The 21,552-nt window shown below is 45.0% G+C and overlaps 1 protein-coding gene across 1 annotated transcript in view; it reads left to right on the forward strand.

The window, feature by feature from the left end:
- The window catches only part of Slc35d1 (solute carrier family 35 member D1), a 44,183-nt gene extending 28,594 nt beyond the window's left edge, over positions 1-15,589 (forward strand). The window contains exons 9-12 of the mRNA XM_038332980.1: positions 52-119; positions 1,158-1,236; positions 4,451-4,533; positions 13,192-15,589. Of these exons, the coding sequence (XP_038188908.1) occupies positions 52-119; positions 1,158-1,236; positions 4,451-4,533; positions 13,192-13,300 (339 nt within the window). The 3' untranslated portion in view covers positions 13,301-15,589. The remainder of the gene's footprint in view (positions 1-51; positions 120-1,157; positions 1,237-4,450; positions 4,534-13,191) is intronic.
- The last annotated feature ends 5,963 nt before the right edge of the window (positions 15,590-21,552 follow it).

Raw genomic sequence — 21,552 nt, forward strand, 5'->3', positions numbered from 1 at the left:
AGCTGTTGGGAGGGGCTGCTCTATAACCCAGTGCTTTCTTGTGTGTTGCAGGCGATGGAGTTTGAGGGCTGGACAGACACCCTGTTCCTTCTGCAGTTCACCCTCTCCTGTGTCATGGGGTAAGCCTTTATACATTCCTAGCGCATCATTTCCTAGAGAAGCAGGCTTCAGGAAGTTGTTGGAGTTCTTCTCCCTTGTTTCTGAGTGTCTTGTTCAGTTCCCTGAGTGTGTCACCTTCTAGATCTGGGAATATGCTGAACTGATCCCAAGCCACACATAGATGGATGGAGAAATAAAATGTATTTTTCCCTCCATCCTACCGTCTGATAGCAGCTGTCATATTTCCACTTCATCGTTTCATTTTCCTCAACGTTGACGTCTAATGGAAATCATTGTACCTCATCTATAAGAAAGAAGACTCAGGGCTTAAGTAATCATCTAAGTTTGCATGGTTAGTGGTTGACAGTGGTGGCATTTGGATTTGGAGCTACCTGACTTCTGTGTGGAAGGGAAGAGGGTCTCTGCATCTTCCAGGTGTGTTTTTCTTAGCTCGCCAGTTTGGTTGTACCCCCTGCCTGGACACAGTGAGACAGTGTTCCGAAGCCTCAGTGGATCTGGACGTTAACAAATGCTGTCGGGCAGACCTGCCACCCCCCCTTAAATTCTCATTTGCTTTTCTTCCACTATTGAGAAACTGTCTTGCCTTCATCCTGGTCCTAGGGTCATTTTATCCTAGTGGCAAGTGCCCAGCTGGCAAAGGGCTATGAGTGCGAGCATCCTGTATGACTTGCATGAGTTAGCAGGAAGGATGTTCTCTAAGGAATCCTCGTCCCTGTAAATGAGATGGGCATGGTTTTGGTAGCAGGAAGAACACCATGTCAGAAAATAGACACGTATTTCTCTTGAGTGCGCAGCTTCAAAGATCTGAAGCTGCGGTGAGTGAGGCACAGAGAGGTCTCTGTTGCTCAGAGCCCACATGGCTGGCGCTGGGTGGCTCTCCTGGTGAAGGATTGTAGGATAGCAAGCTATAGCCCATGAAGGATTGTGGGAAAGCAAACTCTAGGCTGGGAAGGATTGTGGGACAGCAAGCTCTAGCCTGGGAGGGATTGTGGGACAGCAAGCTCTAGCCTGTAACAGACCCTTTCTTCTCCGCCTAGGTTTATCTTGATGTATGCTACAGTGCTCTGCACACAGTACAATTCTGCTCTTACCACAACAATAGTTGGCTGCATTAAGGTGAGATGAAATAACAGTACTGTTTCTTTTCGGAATCTGCTCTATGTAAAAATGTTCCTCTAACTTGAAACTCTGGGGGCCAGTGGGATGGCTTAGTTGGTAAAGATGCTTGCCACTGAACTTGACAGCCTGGGCACAATCTCTAAAACCCATGTGTACAAGGTGGGAACTGATCTTGCTGTTGTCCTCTGACCTCTCCCTGTATACTGTGGGGACCCACGTGGTACAAGGTGGGAAGTGACTCTTGTGTTGTCCTCTATCTACATTCTGTGAGATGAATGCTTCCCAAAGTAAAGACACAAAAACTGTTTCGAATTGTTTTAAATTAAAATTTGGCTATGTGGCCAACAATATGCCTCAGCAGGTAAAAGCGCTTGCTGTGTGAGCCTGATGCCCTGAGTTGGCTTCTTAGAATTCATGTCAAAGTGGAAGGAGAGAACTGACTCCATGAAATTGGCCTCTGACTGCATGCGTCCCTCCCCCATCACGTACACAATAATAATAAAGTAAAGTTAGAGAGAATCTACCAGTAATCTTAAGTCTCATAGCTTTATTCCTGTGTGCCAGCTTACTAGCTTGGCACTTTGTGGTGGTGATTTCTAAACTAGTTTATAAGAACTTAAGAATGGTAAGAGGTGGCTTAGCTCTGGGGAGTGTGGGAAGGTGAAGCGCATTAGTTATTGCAGAAGAAGAAAGAGCAGTAGACGGCTTCCTGCCAGCGTGGTAGACCTAACCCTTCAGCCCCAGTGAGAGCTGTGCTTCCAGCCTTTCTTTGGGAGGTGAAGCCTGCCAGAAGTGAATCCAGGGGCGGTTCCTGTGTCTGAGCCAGCCCTCAAATGGCCTGCTTTTAAAAGCCGTGCCTGGCGTTTCCAGTGCTGCCTTTCTTCCCATTCCCTTTTATTTAAGGAAGAAGCATTTGTCTTCAAGCAGGAAAGCCAAACTAACTTTAGTGTTGAGATAATGCTCGTTGAAACCTGGGACCTCATTTATCAGACTTAAGTGATTCTAGTTCTTCAGTTTTAAGAATGCTCCAGATTCCCAGATTCCTCTGCCATCAGAATGTGGGCTTTCTGGAAGAGTATACCAAGAGAGGGGATCTGTGATCATTTTGGAAAAGGAAGGCAGTTGCCACTCCGATGCCCTTGTCAGTCAGCAGTGAGGGAAGGGAATGCAGAGGGGAGGTCTTAGCTATCTTTAGATTTTTCTCTGCACCCTCAATGGAATGGGCATTGACCTTTTGAGAAACTGCAGTGGTTAAAACTCCCGAACATCTCGAGCTCCCCATCATGGAATCAGAGTTTGACATGATTGGTTCTGAATGCCCTCCCAAAGGACATTTCATTATAAAGACAGTTTTAAAGTTGGGTTTAATGTATTTTGTATGCACCCCGATGCTGGGGATCAACCCTAGGGGCCTGGCACCTGCCAGGGAAGTGCCCTCCCACCGAGCTGCGCCCTCCAGTCCTAGCCCTGAACACACAGCCTCAATTTTGTCTCATAGGCTTTTCCAGGAGAGTCCAGGCACTAAGAATGTGACATTCACAGCTCATAGCACTTTACTCACTGAGAAGGGGAGGAGGTGGGGAAATAGGGATTGACTTACTCCATGAAAGGAAGGAGCGATTAGGGAGCATCAGATAATTAAGGATAATTAAGGACCCAAACTATATTTGTACTTGGGAGTCAGAGAAGAGATTTTTTTTAAAAAAAAAAAAATCTTTGCCTTTTATTTTTATATTTATTTTTAATTATTTTGAAATTAAAGTATATCATTTTCACATTTTCCTTTCTTCTCTAGACTCCTTCTGTCCGCCTTGCACCCTATCAAACTAATAGAATAATGGCTCACACATAAGTACATACATAAATACAACCCTATCAGTCTACTTAATGTTATATACATGTCCCAGGGCTGACCACTTGGCATTGGATAACAAATTGGTGAATTCATCCCTGGGGAATATTATTGCCTTTAGTTCCTTGTCTGGGATGCAGGGGGCAGGGGTTGAGATTTTCTTCCTAATAAATGGGCCTTAAATATAATTAGCAGCTGTTGGTTGCTGCCAAGATGTGAGTGCCACTATTGCAACCTCTGAGATCTTGTCATTCTGGTCCTTGTGGTTCATATGTGTCACAACTGGGTATTGTTTGCTTCCCTCTTTCCGCCACTGTGGGAAGACTTGCAACTTAGATCCAGGTCAGATTCTCTGAGTCCTATATCCAAAGTGTGTGGTGTCTTTATCAGTTGGTACCATCTGTCTAGAAGAAGTGATTTTTTAAAACTCTGTGTGTGTGCATGTATGTGTATGTGTGTGTGCACACGCGCGTGCACACACACATGCATGCACACGTCACAGGGCACCCCTGGAGGTCAGAGGACAACTTTTGGGAAGTCAGTTCTCTCCTCCTACCATCTGGGTTCTAAGGATTGAACATCAGTCATAAGAAACCTGCTGAGTCATCTCACTGATCCAGTAGAAGTGATCTTAAGTATAATACTTTGAAATGACACCTTACATTTGTTTTGTTTTGTTTTGCTTTTTGAGACGGGGTCTCTTTATATAGCCCTGTCTGTCCTGGAGCTTACTATGTAAACCAAGCTGGCTTCAAAGTCACAGAGTTCCTTCTGCCTCTGCCTCTGCCTCTCAAGTGCTAGGATTAAAGGTGTGGACCATTGTGCCTGACCTTACTTCGTGTGTGTGTGTGTGTGTGAGTGTGTGTGTGTGTGTGTGTGTGTGTGTGTGTTTAAGATATCAAGGGAAAGCCCTCAAAAGACATTCTGTGTTGGTCAAATCTCCATCTTTCTTTTTATTTTTATATTTTGGTTGTGAGCCTAGCCTTTAACGGCTGAGCCATCTCTCCAGCCTTTTCTTTTTATTTTTAAAAGAAGGAAAATCCTTGCAGTTAAGCAACCTTCTTTACTCTCCCCTCACATGTTAATAGCCTAATGGGAGAAAAAAAATATTGGCCACACCAGGAGGCAGTGCAAGTTTGTTGATGTGTAGTGTTCTCCGTGTTGTGAGTGTTCATCCTTTGGAGAAACAGCTGGGGAGAGGCTCATGTGAGAGATCCCTTATTCCTGCTCTTGCTCTTGCTGCACACAGATGGTAGACCTGTGTTGGTACTATGTGTTTATATATTTGTACTTGAATCACATGTAGATTTCAAAAGCTCAGTTAGACTTACATAACAATATATCACTATTTTCTTTTAGAATATATTAATAACTTATATTGGAATGTTCTTTGGTGGAGATTATATTTTCACGTGGACAAATTTTATTGGCCTAAATATCAGGTAAGTAAAAATATTGAACTAAATGTAAGTACAGTGACAATTGGGGTTTAGGTCCTCAAATAGTGTCACAGCATAGAATTGGACTGTTTATTCAATTACAAATATATCTGCTTATAAAATAAACTTGTGGAGTGCCTGAAATGTGGTAAATATATTTTAATGTCTCTAGCTAACATTTTAAAGAAGCAGAAGGAAATGGTTCTATAGTCAATGTGTAAGATTTAGAGTTGAACTTCTTTCCTTCATCCAAGAGTTGTCATTTGCTTATTGAACTTGATCAGGTAATGCTCTCAAGAAATTCAGGGCTAAAATCCACCAGTTCTATTACAGTTGTGAGTATTTGACCGTAGGTGTGTCATTACTTTAAAAAATATATTAATTTTGAGAGCCTGAAGAGGTGGCTCAGCAGTGAAGAGCACTGGCTACTCCTCTACAGGTCCCAGTTTCAATTTCCAGCTCACACCATTTATAACTCCACTTCCTGGGAATCTGATGTCCTCTGCTGGACTCCAAAGGCACCAGACAAGCACATGGTGTATGGACACAGGCAAAACATTCACACACATAAGTAATAGAAGGTGTTTTAAAACAGATTTTGTTATTTGACAATTGCATACAACGTATTCTGATTTCTCTGTCCTCATTCCCTCTCTTATTAACTCCATTTCTTATCAACTGCCCCTCATCACTGCCATTCCCTTTCCCCGACTTTGTTTTTGTCTTGTGACCTAATTTAACCAGTGCCATTTCTGTGTCCATTGGATTGGAGCTGTCCGTACGAGCCTGGTGGGTTGTCTGTCAACAGGCACACAATGAAGGCAGTGCTTCCCCGCTCCCAGTAGCAAACAGTTCACCAGTGAAGGGTGGGCCCCCTGAACTTCATCCTCATCTGACTGTTGATGGACCCAGTGCAGGCCTCCATAGCTGTGCGTGTTCATGGTTGCAGTGGCTGTGCCTCGTCCAGGAGAGATACATCCCCAGCCTCTCTACCTTCCCGTTTTCATTCTTTCCTCCCTTTCTTCTGCAGTGTTCTGTAGGAAAGGAATAGTATTGCTATTCTCTTTGAATTGTTAGTATGCAAAGACAGAAGTTGTGGATATTGACTTTTTAATGTAAAAGCCAAACTACAGGAACTATTGAGTAGATTTCACTTGTTTAGAAGTGATTTCAGTTCCCCTTAACAGACTGCACTCTAAAGCAAACCACTGACGGAACTGTATTTCTGAAGAATGTATGTTTGATTAAGCCTGAACAAATCTGGATCCCTGTACTCTGCTTCATTTCTTAGTTGTACTAGGAAAGGCTTGAGAGTCAGGCATGATGGCTCACAGCCGTGATGTAGGGTTAGCGGGATGAAGGCAGGAGGAACAGGAACTCATCCTCTGCTACATAGCAAGTCACCACCAGCCTTAGCCACACGAAACCCTATTTCCAATACCAACCCCAAAGGAAAGTTGAATGTCCCCATCTCTGGCCTGGTTCAAGGGCAGGAAGCATGTGACATGCTTCGTAGCCATCCAGGTACCATTCAGCTTTAATCTTATGATTCAAGGAGGTGTTACATTTTCATTAGAGTACAATTGAGAGGCTGTCTAGATCTTCTCTAAATGCTTTTTTCCAGTGTCCAGTTCCTCAGTCTTCAGCCAAGGGCCCCTCCCAAAAGAGAAGCACCAGACAGGGTAGGGAAGGAGCAGTGAACACAGAACTTGCTCCTTTGCATCCATCCATCAGAGTCTGGCTCTGGCCCCACGGCTCAGACCTGAAGAAGGTTGCCTTCCCAAGTAATGACACCATAATATTATAGCCAGATGGCTAGAATTCCTCAGTTCTCTGGAATGCATCTTTTTCTGTCATTAAAAATTAACACGTGATTAAATAATTAAATACAATAATTTATTCTTTCCACTGTAGAGTGCTGTCAGTTTTGACAAATGCATTTAATCTGTTACCCTTTTGTATGTGATTATTTCTATCCGCCCCCAGATCCTGACAGAGATTTCTATCCGCAGAGCTTCCAGAATGCTGCATGAATGATGTGTGTTGTATTTCACTTTCAAGCCTGGCTCTCTCACATGCTTTCCAGCTGTTTTTGCATGCATCGACACCTCATACACTTTTACTGCTGAGCACACTGTTAGATGGATATATTTACATCTTTCAACATTTGAAAGCAGTTGGGCCATTTCCAGTGAAAGCTATTATATGATTATGGATTACCTTCCATAAATACTTGCTTAGAAGTCTGTGTATGAACATAGGTTTTCATTGCAGTGGGATAAATACTTAGATTCCCTGGGTTGTATTAGTAACACGTTTAACTTTAATGAGAAACTGCAGGCTAGGGTGTGACTCGGTGCTAGAATGCATGCCTAACATATGGGATTTCTTGGGGGGGGAACTCCTTTGCATAGGCAGCAGCAGTGTGTGGAGTTTGGTCCTCCTCATCCTGGCCTTGCCAGCTGCCTGTCTCACTTTGCGTTCAGCCCCTTGTCCAGCTCTGTCTGCAGTCTCTCTGTGATCTTATTTCTCCCAGGGTTAGTTATTTGAGCATCTCTTTGGTGCTGACATGCCATCAGCCTGTTTTCTTTAGTGGATTGACAAGCCAGATATTTGCCCATCTGAAACAGTAGGGCCCTTTCTTCTCATGAGTTTAGAGTTCTGGAAATATAGCATATTCTAACTTGGGACTTACCTTTTTATTAATAGTATGTTTTGAAGAACAAAATTTTTGGATTTCGATGCCGAACAAGTTAGCGATGTTTTCTTCTATGTGTGGTGCTTTCATTGCTGAGTCTAAGAAGTCTTTTCCTGACTCAAGTCTAGAAAGGTTTTCTCTTGTGTTCCAAGTGGCTTTGTTTCAGGCTTCATAATTGCTCATAAAGCCTTTTTTCAATTCATTCTTATTTATAATAAAGTCTGGAATATGATGCTTTTTAATGTGTTCTGTAAATATACATATTCAATTGCTTCCATGCCTTTAATTAAAAATAAAGTCCTTTCAATCAGTTTCTTACATTCTCATAACACTATTTTATAGGTGTTTTTTGTTTGTTTGTTTGTTTGTTTGGGATTTTTTTCTTCATTATTTCAGTTCTCTAAGGGAGGATGAGAAAGGAACCTGAATGCATTTTGAAGATAGGTACTGAGCCTATTTCTCTGTACCAGCAATTCTACTGTAGCATGGTAGGTCCCCTCATAGAAGAGGGGTCTAGAGTGAGCCAGTGGCATACACAGCTCGAGGACTAGAACCAAGAGGGCTAGAGTCCAGAGTCTTCGGTTACAAGTTCAGTGAATGATCGAATAAGCTAGTGCAGCCTCATGGGTCACGTGTGTAGTTTTTTTGCCACTTAGATTATCAGCTTTTGAGGGCAGAAAATTGCTTATCTTAATTTTGTCATATATTTTGTTCCTAGCCCATCAGAGGCATCCAGCCATAGTGATAGCAACAACACATTGCCAGTGTTTTCATGCTTGGGTTGTGCAGTTGTGCAAGGCCCTCTCTTTGTAATGGCTCCTGTGAGTGACCCATTTCACAGAGAAACTAAGGATTTTGCCCCTAGTTGTCTAGATGCTGACTGCCTGGCTGCAGTTCATCTTCTATTCTGCATTCTTAACCCCAGTACTATTTATTTAGTAATAGACAATAGATAAGTATATTAATTCTGTTTTCGTAATATGTATCTTGATAATGTGAACCTGGAACCTTTTGCAGAGGTTTAAAAGCCATTTTCTGTGGCCCCTGTGGCCAGACTGGACTCTGTGGACTCTATGATACAGTGTGCTCCAGCTGTGGAATTGCTTCCCAGGACGTGGTTCCACTAACCATGCCCAGCACCTGGATCTGTCATGCTCTCATTTGGATCCTTTGCTTCTTTCCTTAAAATTGTGTGTGGCTTTTTAGAGCCAGGCTGTTTCTCCTGAGTGTTTCCCCTCTTATAGATATGTCTGCTCCAGTCTTCTGAAGTACAAGCCTGAGCTTCCCTTTATTTGGTGGCTCTTATTTGGAGAAAGAGAAGGACATATTTGTATTCCTTTAGTGACTGCTGAGGTCACACCTGCCAGGCTCTTTATGGATACACACACACACACACACACACACACACACACATATGGTTTCTCATTAGTGTAGCTAGGACTTTTGAACAAATTGCAGAGAAGCCAGCTAGCTCTGATAATATCTCTGTGGGAAGAGGGGAGAGCAGGACTGAAATGTAGCAAAGTCCTATGTTCTGCTGCTGCTGCTGCTATCAGTTATCTACTGTTCTCTCTTCAGGACCTTAAGCTTCTCATTTTTAAAATGTGGGCTTTCACTTTAAGTTGTCTGTACCATTTGCTTCAGCTCCTCAGCGACTTTAATCAGCCTAGCGTGTCCTGTGACAGAGGTCACTTTGTAGAAGACTTGGAAATTCAAAGAAGTTTCCCACAGGTTTGGAAAACTCATCAAGTTGCTGTTCTAGTTTTAGTGGGAATCTACTCAGATTTAAGTTTTCTTGAAGAGAGAGGAAAGGAGGGAGTCAGATACAAGAGAGAAAGTGACAGGCTTTAGTCCTAAGTGTCAAAGATACTTAAGCAAACAGCAGAAACGAACACTTGCTCTCTTAGAAGCCTCTTCCTAGCCGACAGCCAGGAGTGGTAGGAGATGCCAAGCAGGCGCTCAGGCTGGCCTCCTTTTCCCTTACCTGTTTCTTCAAAACCCAAGGATGCACAAGGAGCCTCACCGGAATTCTGATCTGGAAAAAGCATTTGTCTGGCATGTTAATAAAACAAGCGATATCCTTGTCAAGGGTGTGGATGCCACAGTCATCTCTACAGGGTTTGGGGATCTTTTTTGTTTTTTTTTTTCCTTCTAAATTTATTCCTGGGCAGTCTCCCAAATCTCCTAGGCAGATGGGATGGTTCATAGCCTAGCCAGACTCTTCTGTGACTAATACATTTCTATTTTTGAAGTGTGTGCGAAGACCAACACTTATTTTGGTATAGGTAGGACATAAGCAGGTACCTGGGAGGCAGCAGCTCGCTTTGCGTTCTGCTCCCCTCGCTCGCTGTCTGTCTGCTACTGTGTCGTCCTTGTTCTTTCTGCTCCGCTGGCAGGTAAGTCCAAACCAGAGAGGAGTTTCCTCTTCATGGGTGTCTAATCTGGCCAGGAAGATGGATTTATTTATAAACAAGCATGTGCTCAGAGCCTGGCTGAGGCAGCTGAGCTAGAACTTCTGGAATGAACCGGAAGCCTTGTCTTTCTGGAATTTTCCTTGTTGTGGAGATGCTTGCTCTGCTAGCTGGAGAGAAAGTCATGGAAAGAACGAGGCAGGGAAAAGCCGACTAGGAAGGGTTGTGGCTGCATTTCATGTTCAGACCAGGAATGGAGGGAGTGAGCCCCTGACTTTAGAGAGAAGAGCAAGCAAAATGACCTGAAAATTTCCAGAGCGGAGCCTCCATACACAGCAGGGACGAGCAGTGAAGGAGATGGCGTTCAGCTAGTTAGAGGGATAGACTAGGGAGGATTCTTTGTTCACTACGAAATTATTTTGGGGAAAGGGAAGGATATTGGTGGAATTTGAGTGTCATATCATGTGACTTAGTTTTTTGTTCTGTTTTGTTTTGGCCTTGCTTCTGGGGGAGCTGAGAGTGGCCTTGCTTCTAGGGGAGGACTGCACCTGGAGTCAGTGGTTGTCAGGGACGGTACTTGTTTGGAAATAACAGAAATCCAATTCTTGAGCCATAGGTTTTAAGTGGATTGGCATATTTGCCTTACAGAATGCAGAGCTGTCTGCCTAGACTTGCACACACTAACGTGTCTGTGGTAAATAACATGGAGGCAGCAGTGACTGTAGGATTCTTTTCCTGCCATGGGATTGTTACACCGATGGGTTTTATACACCGAGTATCTAATTGTTGGAAGGTAATGAATGTGGCTGTAACTGTGTGTCTTGGAGGTACCTATTCTTTTTAACAAATATGTATTTATTTTATGTGTGTGTGTGTCTGTGTCTGAGTGTATGCATGTACACCATGTGTGTGCAGGAGCCTGTGAAGGTCAAAAGAGGCATTGGATCCCCTGGAACTGTTATAAGCCATTTTGTGAGTAATAGGAACAGAGCTCAGCTCTTCAACAAGAGTAAATGTTCTTTACCACTGAACCATCTCTCCAGCCCCTTTTGTTGTTTGGAGTCTAATGTATCCCAGATGGGCCTCCAGCTGATTGAGGTGAACTTGAAGTTCAGACCTTCCCGTTTCCAGCTTTGCAGTGTGGGGGGCTGCAGGCCTGTGTGCTCAGACAATAGGCATCTACTGTCCCACTGTAGAGGGCTGTGGGGACCAAGCCTCTGATGTGCGAGGCTGGCTACCCACTGAGCTCCACTCCCAGCATGGGGTAAATCTAGAAACCACAGGATATGTGATCAGAGGTTTATCAGCCCAGGTGCTACCATTTCAGATTTCCACAGGGTCAGACTTGGGAGAGGTAGGAGAGGTGGGTGTGCAGTTTCAGGCCAGACTGCAGTAGCCTGACTAGACCCCTCTGTCTGTAGAAAGTGTGGCTGCTGCCCCTCCTCCTCCTGTTCCTCCCTCACAACCATCATCATCCTCATCCCCCAACTATGTCTATCACAGCAGGTCTCTGGATTAGTAATACTTGCATCTATAATATTTATGTTCAAGTTTTTAAAAAGGCTTGTATGATTGGTTCTTAGTTTTAATATGCATATACATGCTGTTGATGGATATTTAGTTCCATGAGTTGGCATTTCTGTAAATACAGTGCTTGGTGATGATCAAATCCGGGTGGAAGACCTGAAGGCTCCCTTGGACAGGCTGCAGCAATTTCCCTTTGTCCCTGGATATGGACTGGATGCTGTGTCCCCCAGTGTTCATGTTCTAGTTCTGACTCCCAAGGTCAGGGGTGTAGGAAAGGGGGCGGTAGAGTTTGGAGATGAAGCTTTCTTGAGATTGGTTTCTCTAGCAAAGAGGGGGACCCCTGCTGCCTCCTTCATTCGAGGACCCAGTGAGAAGGCTCGCGTACACATTCCACCTCTGCGCCGCACTGCCCAGCTCCAGAACTGAGAGAAGCAGATAGCTGTTGTTCATATGCTGTCTGGTTTATGGTATTTTGTAGTGTCATGAGTAGGCTAAGGTACTTATGACTCCCCTCTCCTCTGTATCAGGGTCAATAGGAAAGTAGGAGAACAGGAGTATCTCCTCTTGACCACTGTGTTATAGCTCTCTCTCTCTCTCTCTCTCTCTCTCTCTCTCTCTCTCTCTCTGTGTGTGTGTGTGTGTGTGTGTGTGTATGCACGTGCACGCACATGTGTATTAACATGGATTTTATTTTTATTTTTATTTGTAGTGGGATTAAGCACAACGCCTTCCTTATGCTAGGCAAGCACTCTGCCGCTGAGCTACAATCCCAGCCCATAATTATATTCTCAGCGCATGTAATCTCGTTTAATCTTCCAGATAAGCCTAGATGCACAGTGGCTGCCTCCTCTTCCTCCTTCTCCTCTTCCTCTTCCTTCTCCTCTTCCTCTTCCTCCTCCTCCTCCTCCTCCTCCTCCTTCTCCTTCTCCTCTTCTTCCTCCTCTTGCTTCTCCTTCTTATCCTCTTCCTCCTCCTTCTTGTGGTTTTTCAAGACAGGGTTTCTCTGTGTAACAGCCCTGGCTGTCCTGGAATTTGTTTTGTAGGTCAGACTAGGCTGGAACTGATGGAGATCCGCCTGCCTCTGCCTCCCGAGCACACGGCGGTGGTAGCACACACCATTAATTCCAGCACTCGGGAGGTGGTCTGCAGGAATTGTGCTAGGGAGGTTAGACTAAAGGAAGATTGGTATAGCGTAGATGGAGGGAGGGCTCAGAGTGGGTAGTGATGTATTAGTTCCTAACTTCAGTTCCTTCCTCATGGGACCCTGAGGCTGGCAGCTTTCACCCTTTGCAGCTGGCCTGGCTGTGACGTCAAAGCCCAGAGGAAAACAGAATGAGTTTTAAATGAGCAACATGCCAATGAGCCTTGTGGCCAGGATGAAGATGGGGGCCAGATCCAGGGCAGGATAATTTTAAGGGGAGAGTCCAGCCCAGGCTCTCAGCTGGCTGGTGACCCAGTGGAATGAGGACTGGCAGCCTCAAGTGAGAGTCAGGCAGGCATGCTGTTTGTGACCCTCCTCCATGTTACAGCTTAGTTTTGGAGGCAGGAAGGTGTGAAGTCCCCTCAGAGAAATAACAAAGCTCTTCGTTCCATGGACGCAGTCTGCTGTGCGGTACACGAGCAGGTGGGGCATGCTAGTAACCAGCTGCCCTAAGCCACGAGCTCGCTTCTAACTAGCGAGGAGCCACCTAGCATCCTAGCAGCCCGCTGCAGCGCAGGGAGTGATCCTGGTCTGTCTCGCAAATCTCTCTTCTAGTACAAACCGCAGCACAGATCCCTGGTGCTGTGATTCATACAGAGGAGACCACTATTTAATGTTTTGTGCATTTTTTCTCATTTAAGATGTCATTGTCTGCTTCGTTTCACAGCATATTAATGGGTGTGTGATATTCCATTGTGTGGATTTATATAGTAATTTCCCACTGCAGAGCACTTAACTTTAATCAGACTTTTCCCCATTACAGAGGACACGACTCAGCCCTCCCTTCCCTCCCCCCACCCCCATGACGGCTGTCTGTCTTGCAGTATTGCTGGAAGCCTGGTGTACTCTTACATCACTTTCACGGAGGAGCAGCTGAGCAAACAGTCGGAGACCAGTAACAAGCTGGACACCAAGGGGAAAGGAGCCGTATGACCTGACGGTCCCCGCTCGTGTTCCCTGAAGACACTGAGGCGTCCTGACTGGGGAGTAATACTCTTTTGCAATTGTATGACCCTAGGATTGATTGTTGCCTTTGAAAATTTATTGACTGTATGTGAACTATGTTTGAATTAATTTATATCAGACTGGAAAATGTGCTGGGTGGGTTTAATTTATTTTTCTTCTCTCCGACAGTGAAGCATCAAGTGTTTTGACATCTACCCTGTAGCTTGCTATCCAGGTGGCCCTGGCAGGATATACAGTGTGTTCCAGCGAGAGCTGCCTTCCAGTGGGCTGTCTCCGGGGGCAGTTTAGCTGGGAATGCAGCAGAGGCTCTGAACTTCCTTCTTTTTTTAATTGCATTATGTTCATAGTATCGCTACGTTTGTCAAAGGTGACAACTTTGGCACTATAAACCCCACGGGGCTTTTCTGAAGTGTTTTGCTTCCCTGGATTGTGTGGGGTGAGCAGAGTGTGCCTTGGAACGTCTGGCTCCTCTTTGTTCAGTAGGAGACAAGCAAGGGGTGGAGAAAGCCGGTCGTTACTCAGTTCTTCACTCACCAGCGATGCATTGCGCTTACCTGTTGGGCACTGAACTGAGTGCAGGGATGCAGAGATGAACTGGTGGGAGCGAGAAAAGCTCGCTCCCGCCATAGACTGAATGTAAAATGGAGAACTTGGTTCTCTGTCCAGCTTGAAAACTCTGGGACACTGCGCCTGTCACTTCAGCCCTCCAGAACTGCAGGCCTGTGACGTTAGAAGCACCGGCCCTGCCTACTCCCCAGAGAATCTGGAGCCCCGGGGAGGCACTGAAGAGCTGTAGTCTGTAATTTTTTGTGCCTCATTGGGGAATAGGAGAGTTGTGATATTTTTTCCCCTCTATTTAAAAATTTTATTTGTAGGCTCCACCTTGAATATAAATTATATATATATGAAAAAAGCACATTTGCAAGTTTTCTGCGGCCTTGTATCCGGAATCTGTGAGAGGTTTTGGTCAGTAAAGCTGAGGCGGGGTGTCCACAGAGTACTAGTGGTTCTCGCTCTTGGTTGGTTCACAGGCACGCTGAGGGCTTCAGGCTGGGCCCCTCTGCTTTCTTTCTTGGGGCTCTTCTGGTGAGTGAAGGGTTTGTGACCAGCTTGTGGACACATAAATAGGATATAGTCTGGCACTAGCAAGTGTTCGGCCAGAGGTCTGACCTTAACTGAAAGGACACTAATGAGAGAACACAGTGATTTGTAGGTGAGGCCTCTGCCTGCACAGTTTTGGGGGACGCTCATTTTAGGTCTAACCCAAAAGAACAGTGTTTCCATCTCAGAGGACTTGGTCCTTGGATCATCTTCTAGCTCAGAGGAGCCATGCAGCTCCCAGAACTGCCTACCGTGAGCCCTCCCCTGACCTGGATGCTCTTCTTCCCACCTGTGCGGTGCTGGTTGTGCCCATGAACAGGCTGTAGTGGAGTCTCCTTTCCCTGGGGAGACACACTGAGAGTGAGCGCAGGTGCCATTCCACCCATTACATATGCACACAGCAGACACAGGTCCGGCATCCCTTCGGGGACGACTGCCTTCATTCAGGGCCAGCAGCTTGCACAAGCCTGTGTGCCGCCTTGCCGCCGGATGCTGAGGTGACAGTCTCGGTCTTCTGTCCATTTGAAAACACAAAACTAAAATGCTCTCCATATAATAACAGCCACTATGATTCCGCTTTTTAAGAAGAAATATTCTGATGGCAAATTTGAAAAAGCGAGAACTATTTTCTATCTCAGTGGGAGGTAGTTGCATTTCAGAATGGAGGTTCAGTGAAGACTCAGCTGTCACTCTAAGGTAGCTTCCAGGCCTTCCTCCCTCACCTCAGAACTGAACACACTGGACCGCTTCCGCAACCTCGGGCAGCTGTCGGAGGTCCCATTGCCGTCACTCTTCCAAGCCTGCCGTCTGTCACCTTGTGGAATGATGAGAGACTCTAGTGTTAACGTTTTTTAAACTTTATTTTGAAAATATTTTTAAAGAAGAAATCTACTGGTTAGATTTTACTGTCTCGCAGAAATGTTTGTAGAGATTATTTGTTCACAGATGTTCCCTTCTGGGGCTCATGACTGACTCATCCACAGGTGTCCGCCTCTCACAATGTTTCTTCAATATAGATTTTATTTACCAATTCACCTAGTGTTTTTAAAAGGTACTGAGCATTGAGATATGTAAATCAGGTGACATAGACATGAAAAAAAATCATGTGCCTAAATATTTTTTTAATGATGTCAAATAAATACTTTTTCTGGAAAACGTGTCTTGGAATTCCTTCCTGCGTCAAGAGCAGTTGAGAGCTAGGTGTCTGCTCACACTTAAGAAGGTGACATGCAGGTGCTTGCAATCAGACGTGGGGACACTGTTCGGTACTGACACTTTGCAAAAAATAGTACCTGTGATGATTACGTAGTCAGTGTCTTTGACATGCCTGTGATGAACTGGAAGGAGAAAAGTGCTAACCTGTCTTCAGGATGTTTGACCTGCTTGATGAGTTGTTTTTTTTTCTCTGTGTGTGTGCGTGTTGAGTACTTTTACTAGGTAATGATCGCCGAGTGAAATGCACTTAGCAGGACAGCCGCTTTGGTACAGCAGACTCAACAGAGATAGAAGTACATTAAGGTATGTAGAGTCGATGCACACTGAGGTATTTTTTAAGAAGTTATCATTGTAACTTCCTGCGGGTATGCAGAGCCTGTCCACTTTGCTGTGCAGTTGTCTCCAGGTTTCTTCACTACACTGAAGCTATGAGCATTGGCCAGATGCCTCCATTTTCCCTTCCTCTTGTCCCTGATGGCCCCAGTTCTTTCTGTTTCTCCAAGTTTGACGAGGCTACTGCAAGAGGGATTTGCAGTCTTTGTCTTTGGGGACTGGTTTATTTCACACAGTGTGTCCTCTGTACTGCACATCAGGCTTTCCTTGAAGGCCTTTGCTGCTCTGGTATGCACACAAGCACAGACCATTGATGGGTCATGTGGTTGGGGCTCTTGTGAGCCGTGTTGCTGTGAGCGTGGTTCTTCATGTCTTGTCAAGATTCTGCTTTCAGTCTTTTGGATATTGTCCTAGTCGGCCTACTACAGCTGAGAGTCACTTGAGAGGGAAGCCTTGATTAAGGGATTATCAGCACATCTCAGGGGTTCCCAAAGGTAGGACCCCATCCATCCATCATCCATCCATGAAGCCATATCATCAGGGGTTATCAGCACATTTCAGGGGTTCCCAAAACCTATCTTCTTATAGGACCCAGGACCATCTGCCAAAAGTTAGCACCACCCACAGTATCTGGACCCTCCCACATCAATCATTAATTAAGAAAAAGTTCCACAGACTGCCTGACGTGCCACTGTGTTAGAGGTATTTCCTTACCTGAGTTTAGCTTATGTCAAGTTGGCAAAAAAAAAAAAAAAAAAAAAAAAAACCCAAAAAACAAAGATACACAGCATAGTACCTTTAGAAAACTGGTATTTGAATCTAATTCTTAAAATTACATTTATATTGGTTTGTGTGTTTGTGCATGCGTATGTGTGCCATGGGTTGGAGGTGAGAGGACAACTTGCAACAGCTGGTCCCCTCCTCCCACCACCCACGGAACTGGTGATTACACTAAGTTCTCAGGGTTGACTGTAAGCGCTCTTGCCCTCTCAGCCATCTCTCCAGCTTTGACCTGCTTGTTTAAAACTAGGATTTGGGAAAACAACAGAGGAGATAGCTCTCTAGAATTCCTGGGCTTCTGTGGTGGTTTAAAAGAAAGTGGCCCCCAAAGGGAGTGGCACTGTTGGGAAGTGTGGCCTTGTTGAAGTAGGTGTGGTCTTGTTGGAGGAAGTGTGTCACTTTGGAGGTGGGCTTTGAGATCTCATATATGCTCAAGATACCACCCATAGTCTCAGCAACTTCCTGTTTGCCTGCAAGATATAGAACTCTCAGCTGCTTCTCCAGCACCTTGTCTGCCTGCCTGCTGCCATGTCCCACCATGATGATAGTGGACTGAACCTCTAAACTGTAAGGAAGCCACCCCAGTTAAATGTTTTCCTTTATAAGAGTTGCTGTGGTCATGGTATCTCTTCACAGCAATAGGACCCTAACTAAGATAGTGTGTGTACTTAATATCTTATCTGGAACATGTCTTCCCATGGTACTATAGCATGTGATGTTATCCCTGTGCTTCCCTTACCAGCGTGTGTGTGTGTGTGTGTGTGTGTGTGAGAGAGAGAGAGAGAGAGAGAGAGAGAGAGAGACTGTCAGTGGTGACATAACTGAGAACACGTGAAGAGGCTCTTGACAGTTCCAATCACTGTCTTCAATCATATTTAAGTTTTATGAAGGCAGAGATTTTCGTCTGTTTAGTTCCCAGCGTATGCCAGGCACACTCTAAGAACACAATAAATATTCGTTGAGCAAATGATTCTAGATAGTGGTCACTTTTAATTTTAACTTTCAGTTTTGAAAAAATGTTAGTGCATGTGTTGGAAAGTTGACATAAGCTGTAGCATTTGCATCAGCTATACAGGACTCAGGTGACAAATCCCTGGTGGTGGGATACTGAAATCAAAAGTCATCTGCCAGGAAGACGTGGCCTGATGGCTATCGGTGTGACTAAGCTGGCCAAGCAAGGGCAGCTAGCACTGCAGCTTACGAGGACCTGGGGAGGGGCAGACGAACTGGAGAGGACAAACTGAGAAAGCCATTGTACGCGTGAGAACTGACAGGATGAAGCCAGTGTGAAGGCACCCAAGGAAGAAAAGGTGGATTTTTGATGATTTTACAAGGTAGAATTCGCAGGTGATGATGAAGCCTGCTTCAGCAAATTGTGGTCAAGTAGCCTGGAACAAGGCATGCGTGATGCCGAAATGTGTAACTAAGGTGCGGGGGATTTCCCTGTGGGAAATCACACCCTTTTCCTAGTGATCAGCTCTTTAACTAGAGTGTTCTGGAAGACACAGCATCAGACTCCAAATTCCAGCCTGGCTAATAGTTTTACCACTCGTGTCCCACCGCATGCTGTCCTGCCTTCTTTCACCCCTGTGTCAGGGTTCACATTCCTGCTCCATGCAGGCTTCCCCTGGCTTCCATCTTGGTTTTCCAGGAATTTACCTTTTCTAAAACTCCCACTTAGAGCTGGAAGGTAGACCATCTGTGCACATCTATCCTCTGACGCACATCTTCCCTGAACATAAAATGCACCTGACAGGGAAGCGAAGATCTAACTTCTCAAGGTGTCTGTTTCCCCATGTGGAAACTGAGCAGAGAGGCGAAGCCTGGTTTATAGTGAGTGTGGTCCAATGCCCCCAGAAGCCACCGCTCAGAGTGATCAGAATGATCTGCAGTGGGCTTCTCTACTGGCGATCCTTGCTGTGATTTGCACTGTCTCCAAAGGACTCGGAAGGAAGCCACACCCTATGAATATTAGCCTGCTTACCCAGAAATACAACTGGCCAAAGGGTAGCTAACAGAAACCTGAGACTTTGGCCTCGGAGGTTTACTAGGCCTGTTATGAACCCATATAAACTACCCAGTGTTGTGAACAGAAAGGACAGAGGTGATGATGCTTTTCTCTGTCTCACCTAGTCCCGCTGGACCAGTTTCTTTCCCGCTGGCCAGTCCCCGCAGCTGCTTATAAAATAGTCATTTAGAGGCTTAATATTAATTATAATTGTTTGGCTGATGGCTGCTTATTACTGGCTAGCTCTTACGTTTAAATGAACCCATTTCTATTAGTTTATATCTCACCACAAGGCTTGTGGCTTGTTACCTTGGACCTCTTGCTTCTCCAGTGGCTGCTGGTGTCTTCCAGACTCCGCTTTTCTTCCCCTGTATCTCTGCTTAGATTTCCCACCTGACTCTATCCTGCCCTGCCATAGGACAAAGGAGGTTTATTTATCAACCAATGAGGATGCATATTCACAGCATGCAGGGTTCCACAGCACAGAAGGGTCTAGCCCTAAGCTGCTTTGGTGTAAGGTTGCAGAGCCCTGGACAAGGTCCTCTTTTTGCATACTGGGCCTTAGGTTTTCCTTCCTAAAAGACAGGGCTGCAAATGAGGCTCTAAGACTATGGTTCTCAGCCTGTGGGTTGCCACCCCTTTGGGGTAGCATATTAGATATACTGATTATCAGATATTTACATTTCTACTCATAACAGTAGCAAAATTGCAGTGATGGAGCAACAAAATAATTTTACGATTGGGGTCCCCACATGAGAACTGTAGCATAGGGTCGTATCAGGAACATTGGGAACCACCAGTAGGGGTCTCTCTGGACCAGGACAAGCTCTCCTTGCCCAGCGCTTATATTTGGGCTTCCTGCTGACTATAGAAGGGCCAGAGAGCACATAACAAAGCCACCAGCTAGGTGTTTTCACTTGCTTTTCTTAGAAAATAAGGACAGCTGGGGCCAATTGCCAGGTGAGTGCTAGCAAAAACCCGGAGCGAACTACAAATCTCCAATTCTGAAATCCACAGGGCTCTGAAAATCAAATTAACTCATTTGGCAACAAAATCTAGCCTGAAACTTAACTATGCGTGCATATTAATGTAGACCTAAATGTTTTGACCATGGGTTCTGTTTTCATAAATGTGCTCCCAATATTCTGAAAAATACCTTCGTCTTCTCTGGAATGCTGGCTGGAGGATTTTAGGTAAGATTAGAAACCTGTCTTTACCCAGTGACCTCACAGGCTTGTGACATCAGTCCCAGTACAAACCATCCTTATGTGACCCAGAGCCAGCTTCGGGGTCCTGCTTTTCACAGGATTATCAAGGTATCCAGATCAAGAGACGCCTTGAAACGTGGCTGAATTGGGATGGGAAAGACTGGTGTTGTAAAAACGGCTGTCTTCGAGATAGGTTTCTGAATAAAATCTGACTGTTCTCTGGTATGAACAGAAACAAAGTATGAGGTATGTTTGAAGATAAGGGAAGGCAAGGCCAGGCTTTGAGTGGCTTCTGAGGACGGCTCTGTCCACTCCATGATCTGCTCACTGAGCACATTAGCATGGCCACCAGCTGACACAGCCTCAGAAGCTTCCCCAGCTTCTCACTACAGCCCCTTCTCAGCAAAAAACTATCTCAGGAGGAAATGAACATCGCACGGCGTACAGTTTCTCTGTATTCAAGCCACAAATGGATTCAGACCCTCTGTTGAACCCATGTGACTTGGGCTGACATTCACTTCACTGCTTGCTCCTTGCCACACCTCCCTGCAGGCCTCGGCAGCCACAGGAGCACACAAACACTGAAGATGCCACCATCTTCACTGGGAGTCATTTGAGGAAACCGTAAAAGCGGTGTCTGCAGCTCTTTTCAGTCACAGGCAATTCTGACAGAATTGAGCTGTTTCATTGCGTTCGGCATTTGCACCATTGTTAAGAAACTTTGCAGACACAACCCAAGCACACTTACATTCTGTTTTCTAAAATACTAGCAGCCATCTTTTAACACCAGACGGAAGTGTAGGCAATGGAATGAATACCATATACCACAAACATCACACTCAAGAGGTTGGAAATCTCAGAACATCAACCACCCCAGCAAATCCCCATCACCTACAATGTATGTGTTCAGAGATTAGTAAGCTATTACAACAAATTTAAGAAGGGCTGGAGAGATGGCCCAGAGGTTAAGAGCACTGACTGCTTTCCCAAAGGTCCTGAGTTCAATTCCCGGCAACCACATGGTAGCTCACTGCCATCTGTAATGAGATTTGATACCCTCTTCTTGTGTGCAGGCATACATGCAGGAAGAACACTGTATACATAATATATAAATTAAAAAAACAAAACAAACTTAAAAGGGCACACTCAGAATGACTGGCACTTTTGTTCATCGTGCCAAATCCCAGCTGGACCCAAGGGGAAGACAAAGATACTGTCAAGTCACTAGAATAAAAGGTTCTAGTTTACACAGCTTCAGTGCTCAGCACCATAGTGTATACATACATAGGTGTATGTAGTGTCTCATTTAGCCCAAGTTGGTATCAATCTTGCTGTGTAGGCAAAGACCTTGAACTTTGATCCAGTCCCTTGGTCTACCTAGGAGCTCCAACTATAGTTCTAATAGATAACCTTTGAATCTGTTATTTCTTATTAATAAAAAAATATCAAATATAGCTATACATCCTATATATGTGTGGTAGAAGTCATTTCAGATTCTAAAATACATGGAATCAGCAGCTACTTGGGTAGATGATCCTGTATAAGATGGATTTGGAAGAACACTGTGGATGGAT

This window comes from Arvicola amphibius, chromosome 6, assembly GCF_903992535.2.
Source record: "Arvicola amphibius chromosome 6, mArvAmp1.2, whole genome shotgun sequence".
NCBI classification, from domain to species: domain Eukaryota; kingdom Metazoa; phylum Chordata; class Mammalia; order Rodentia; family Cricetidae; genus Arvicola; species Arvicola amphibius.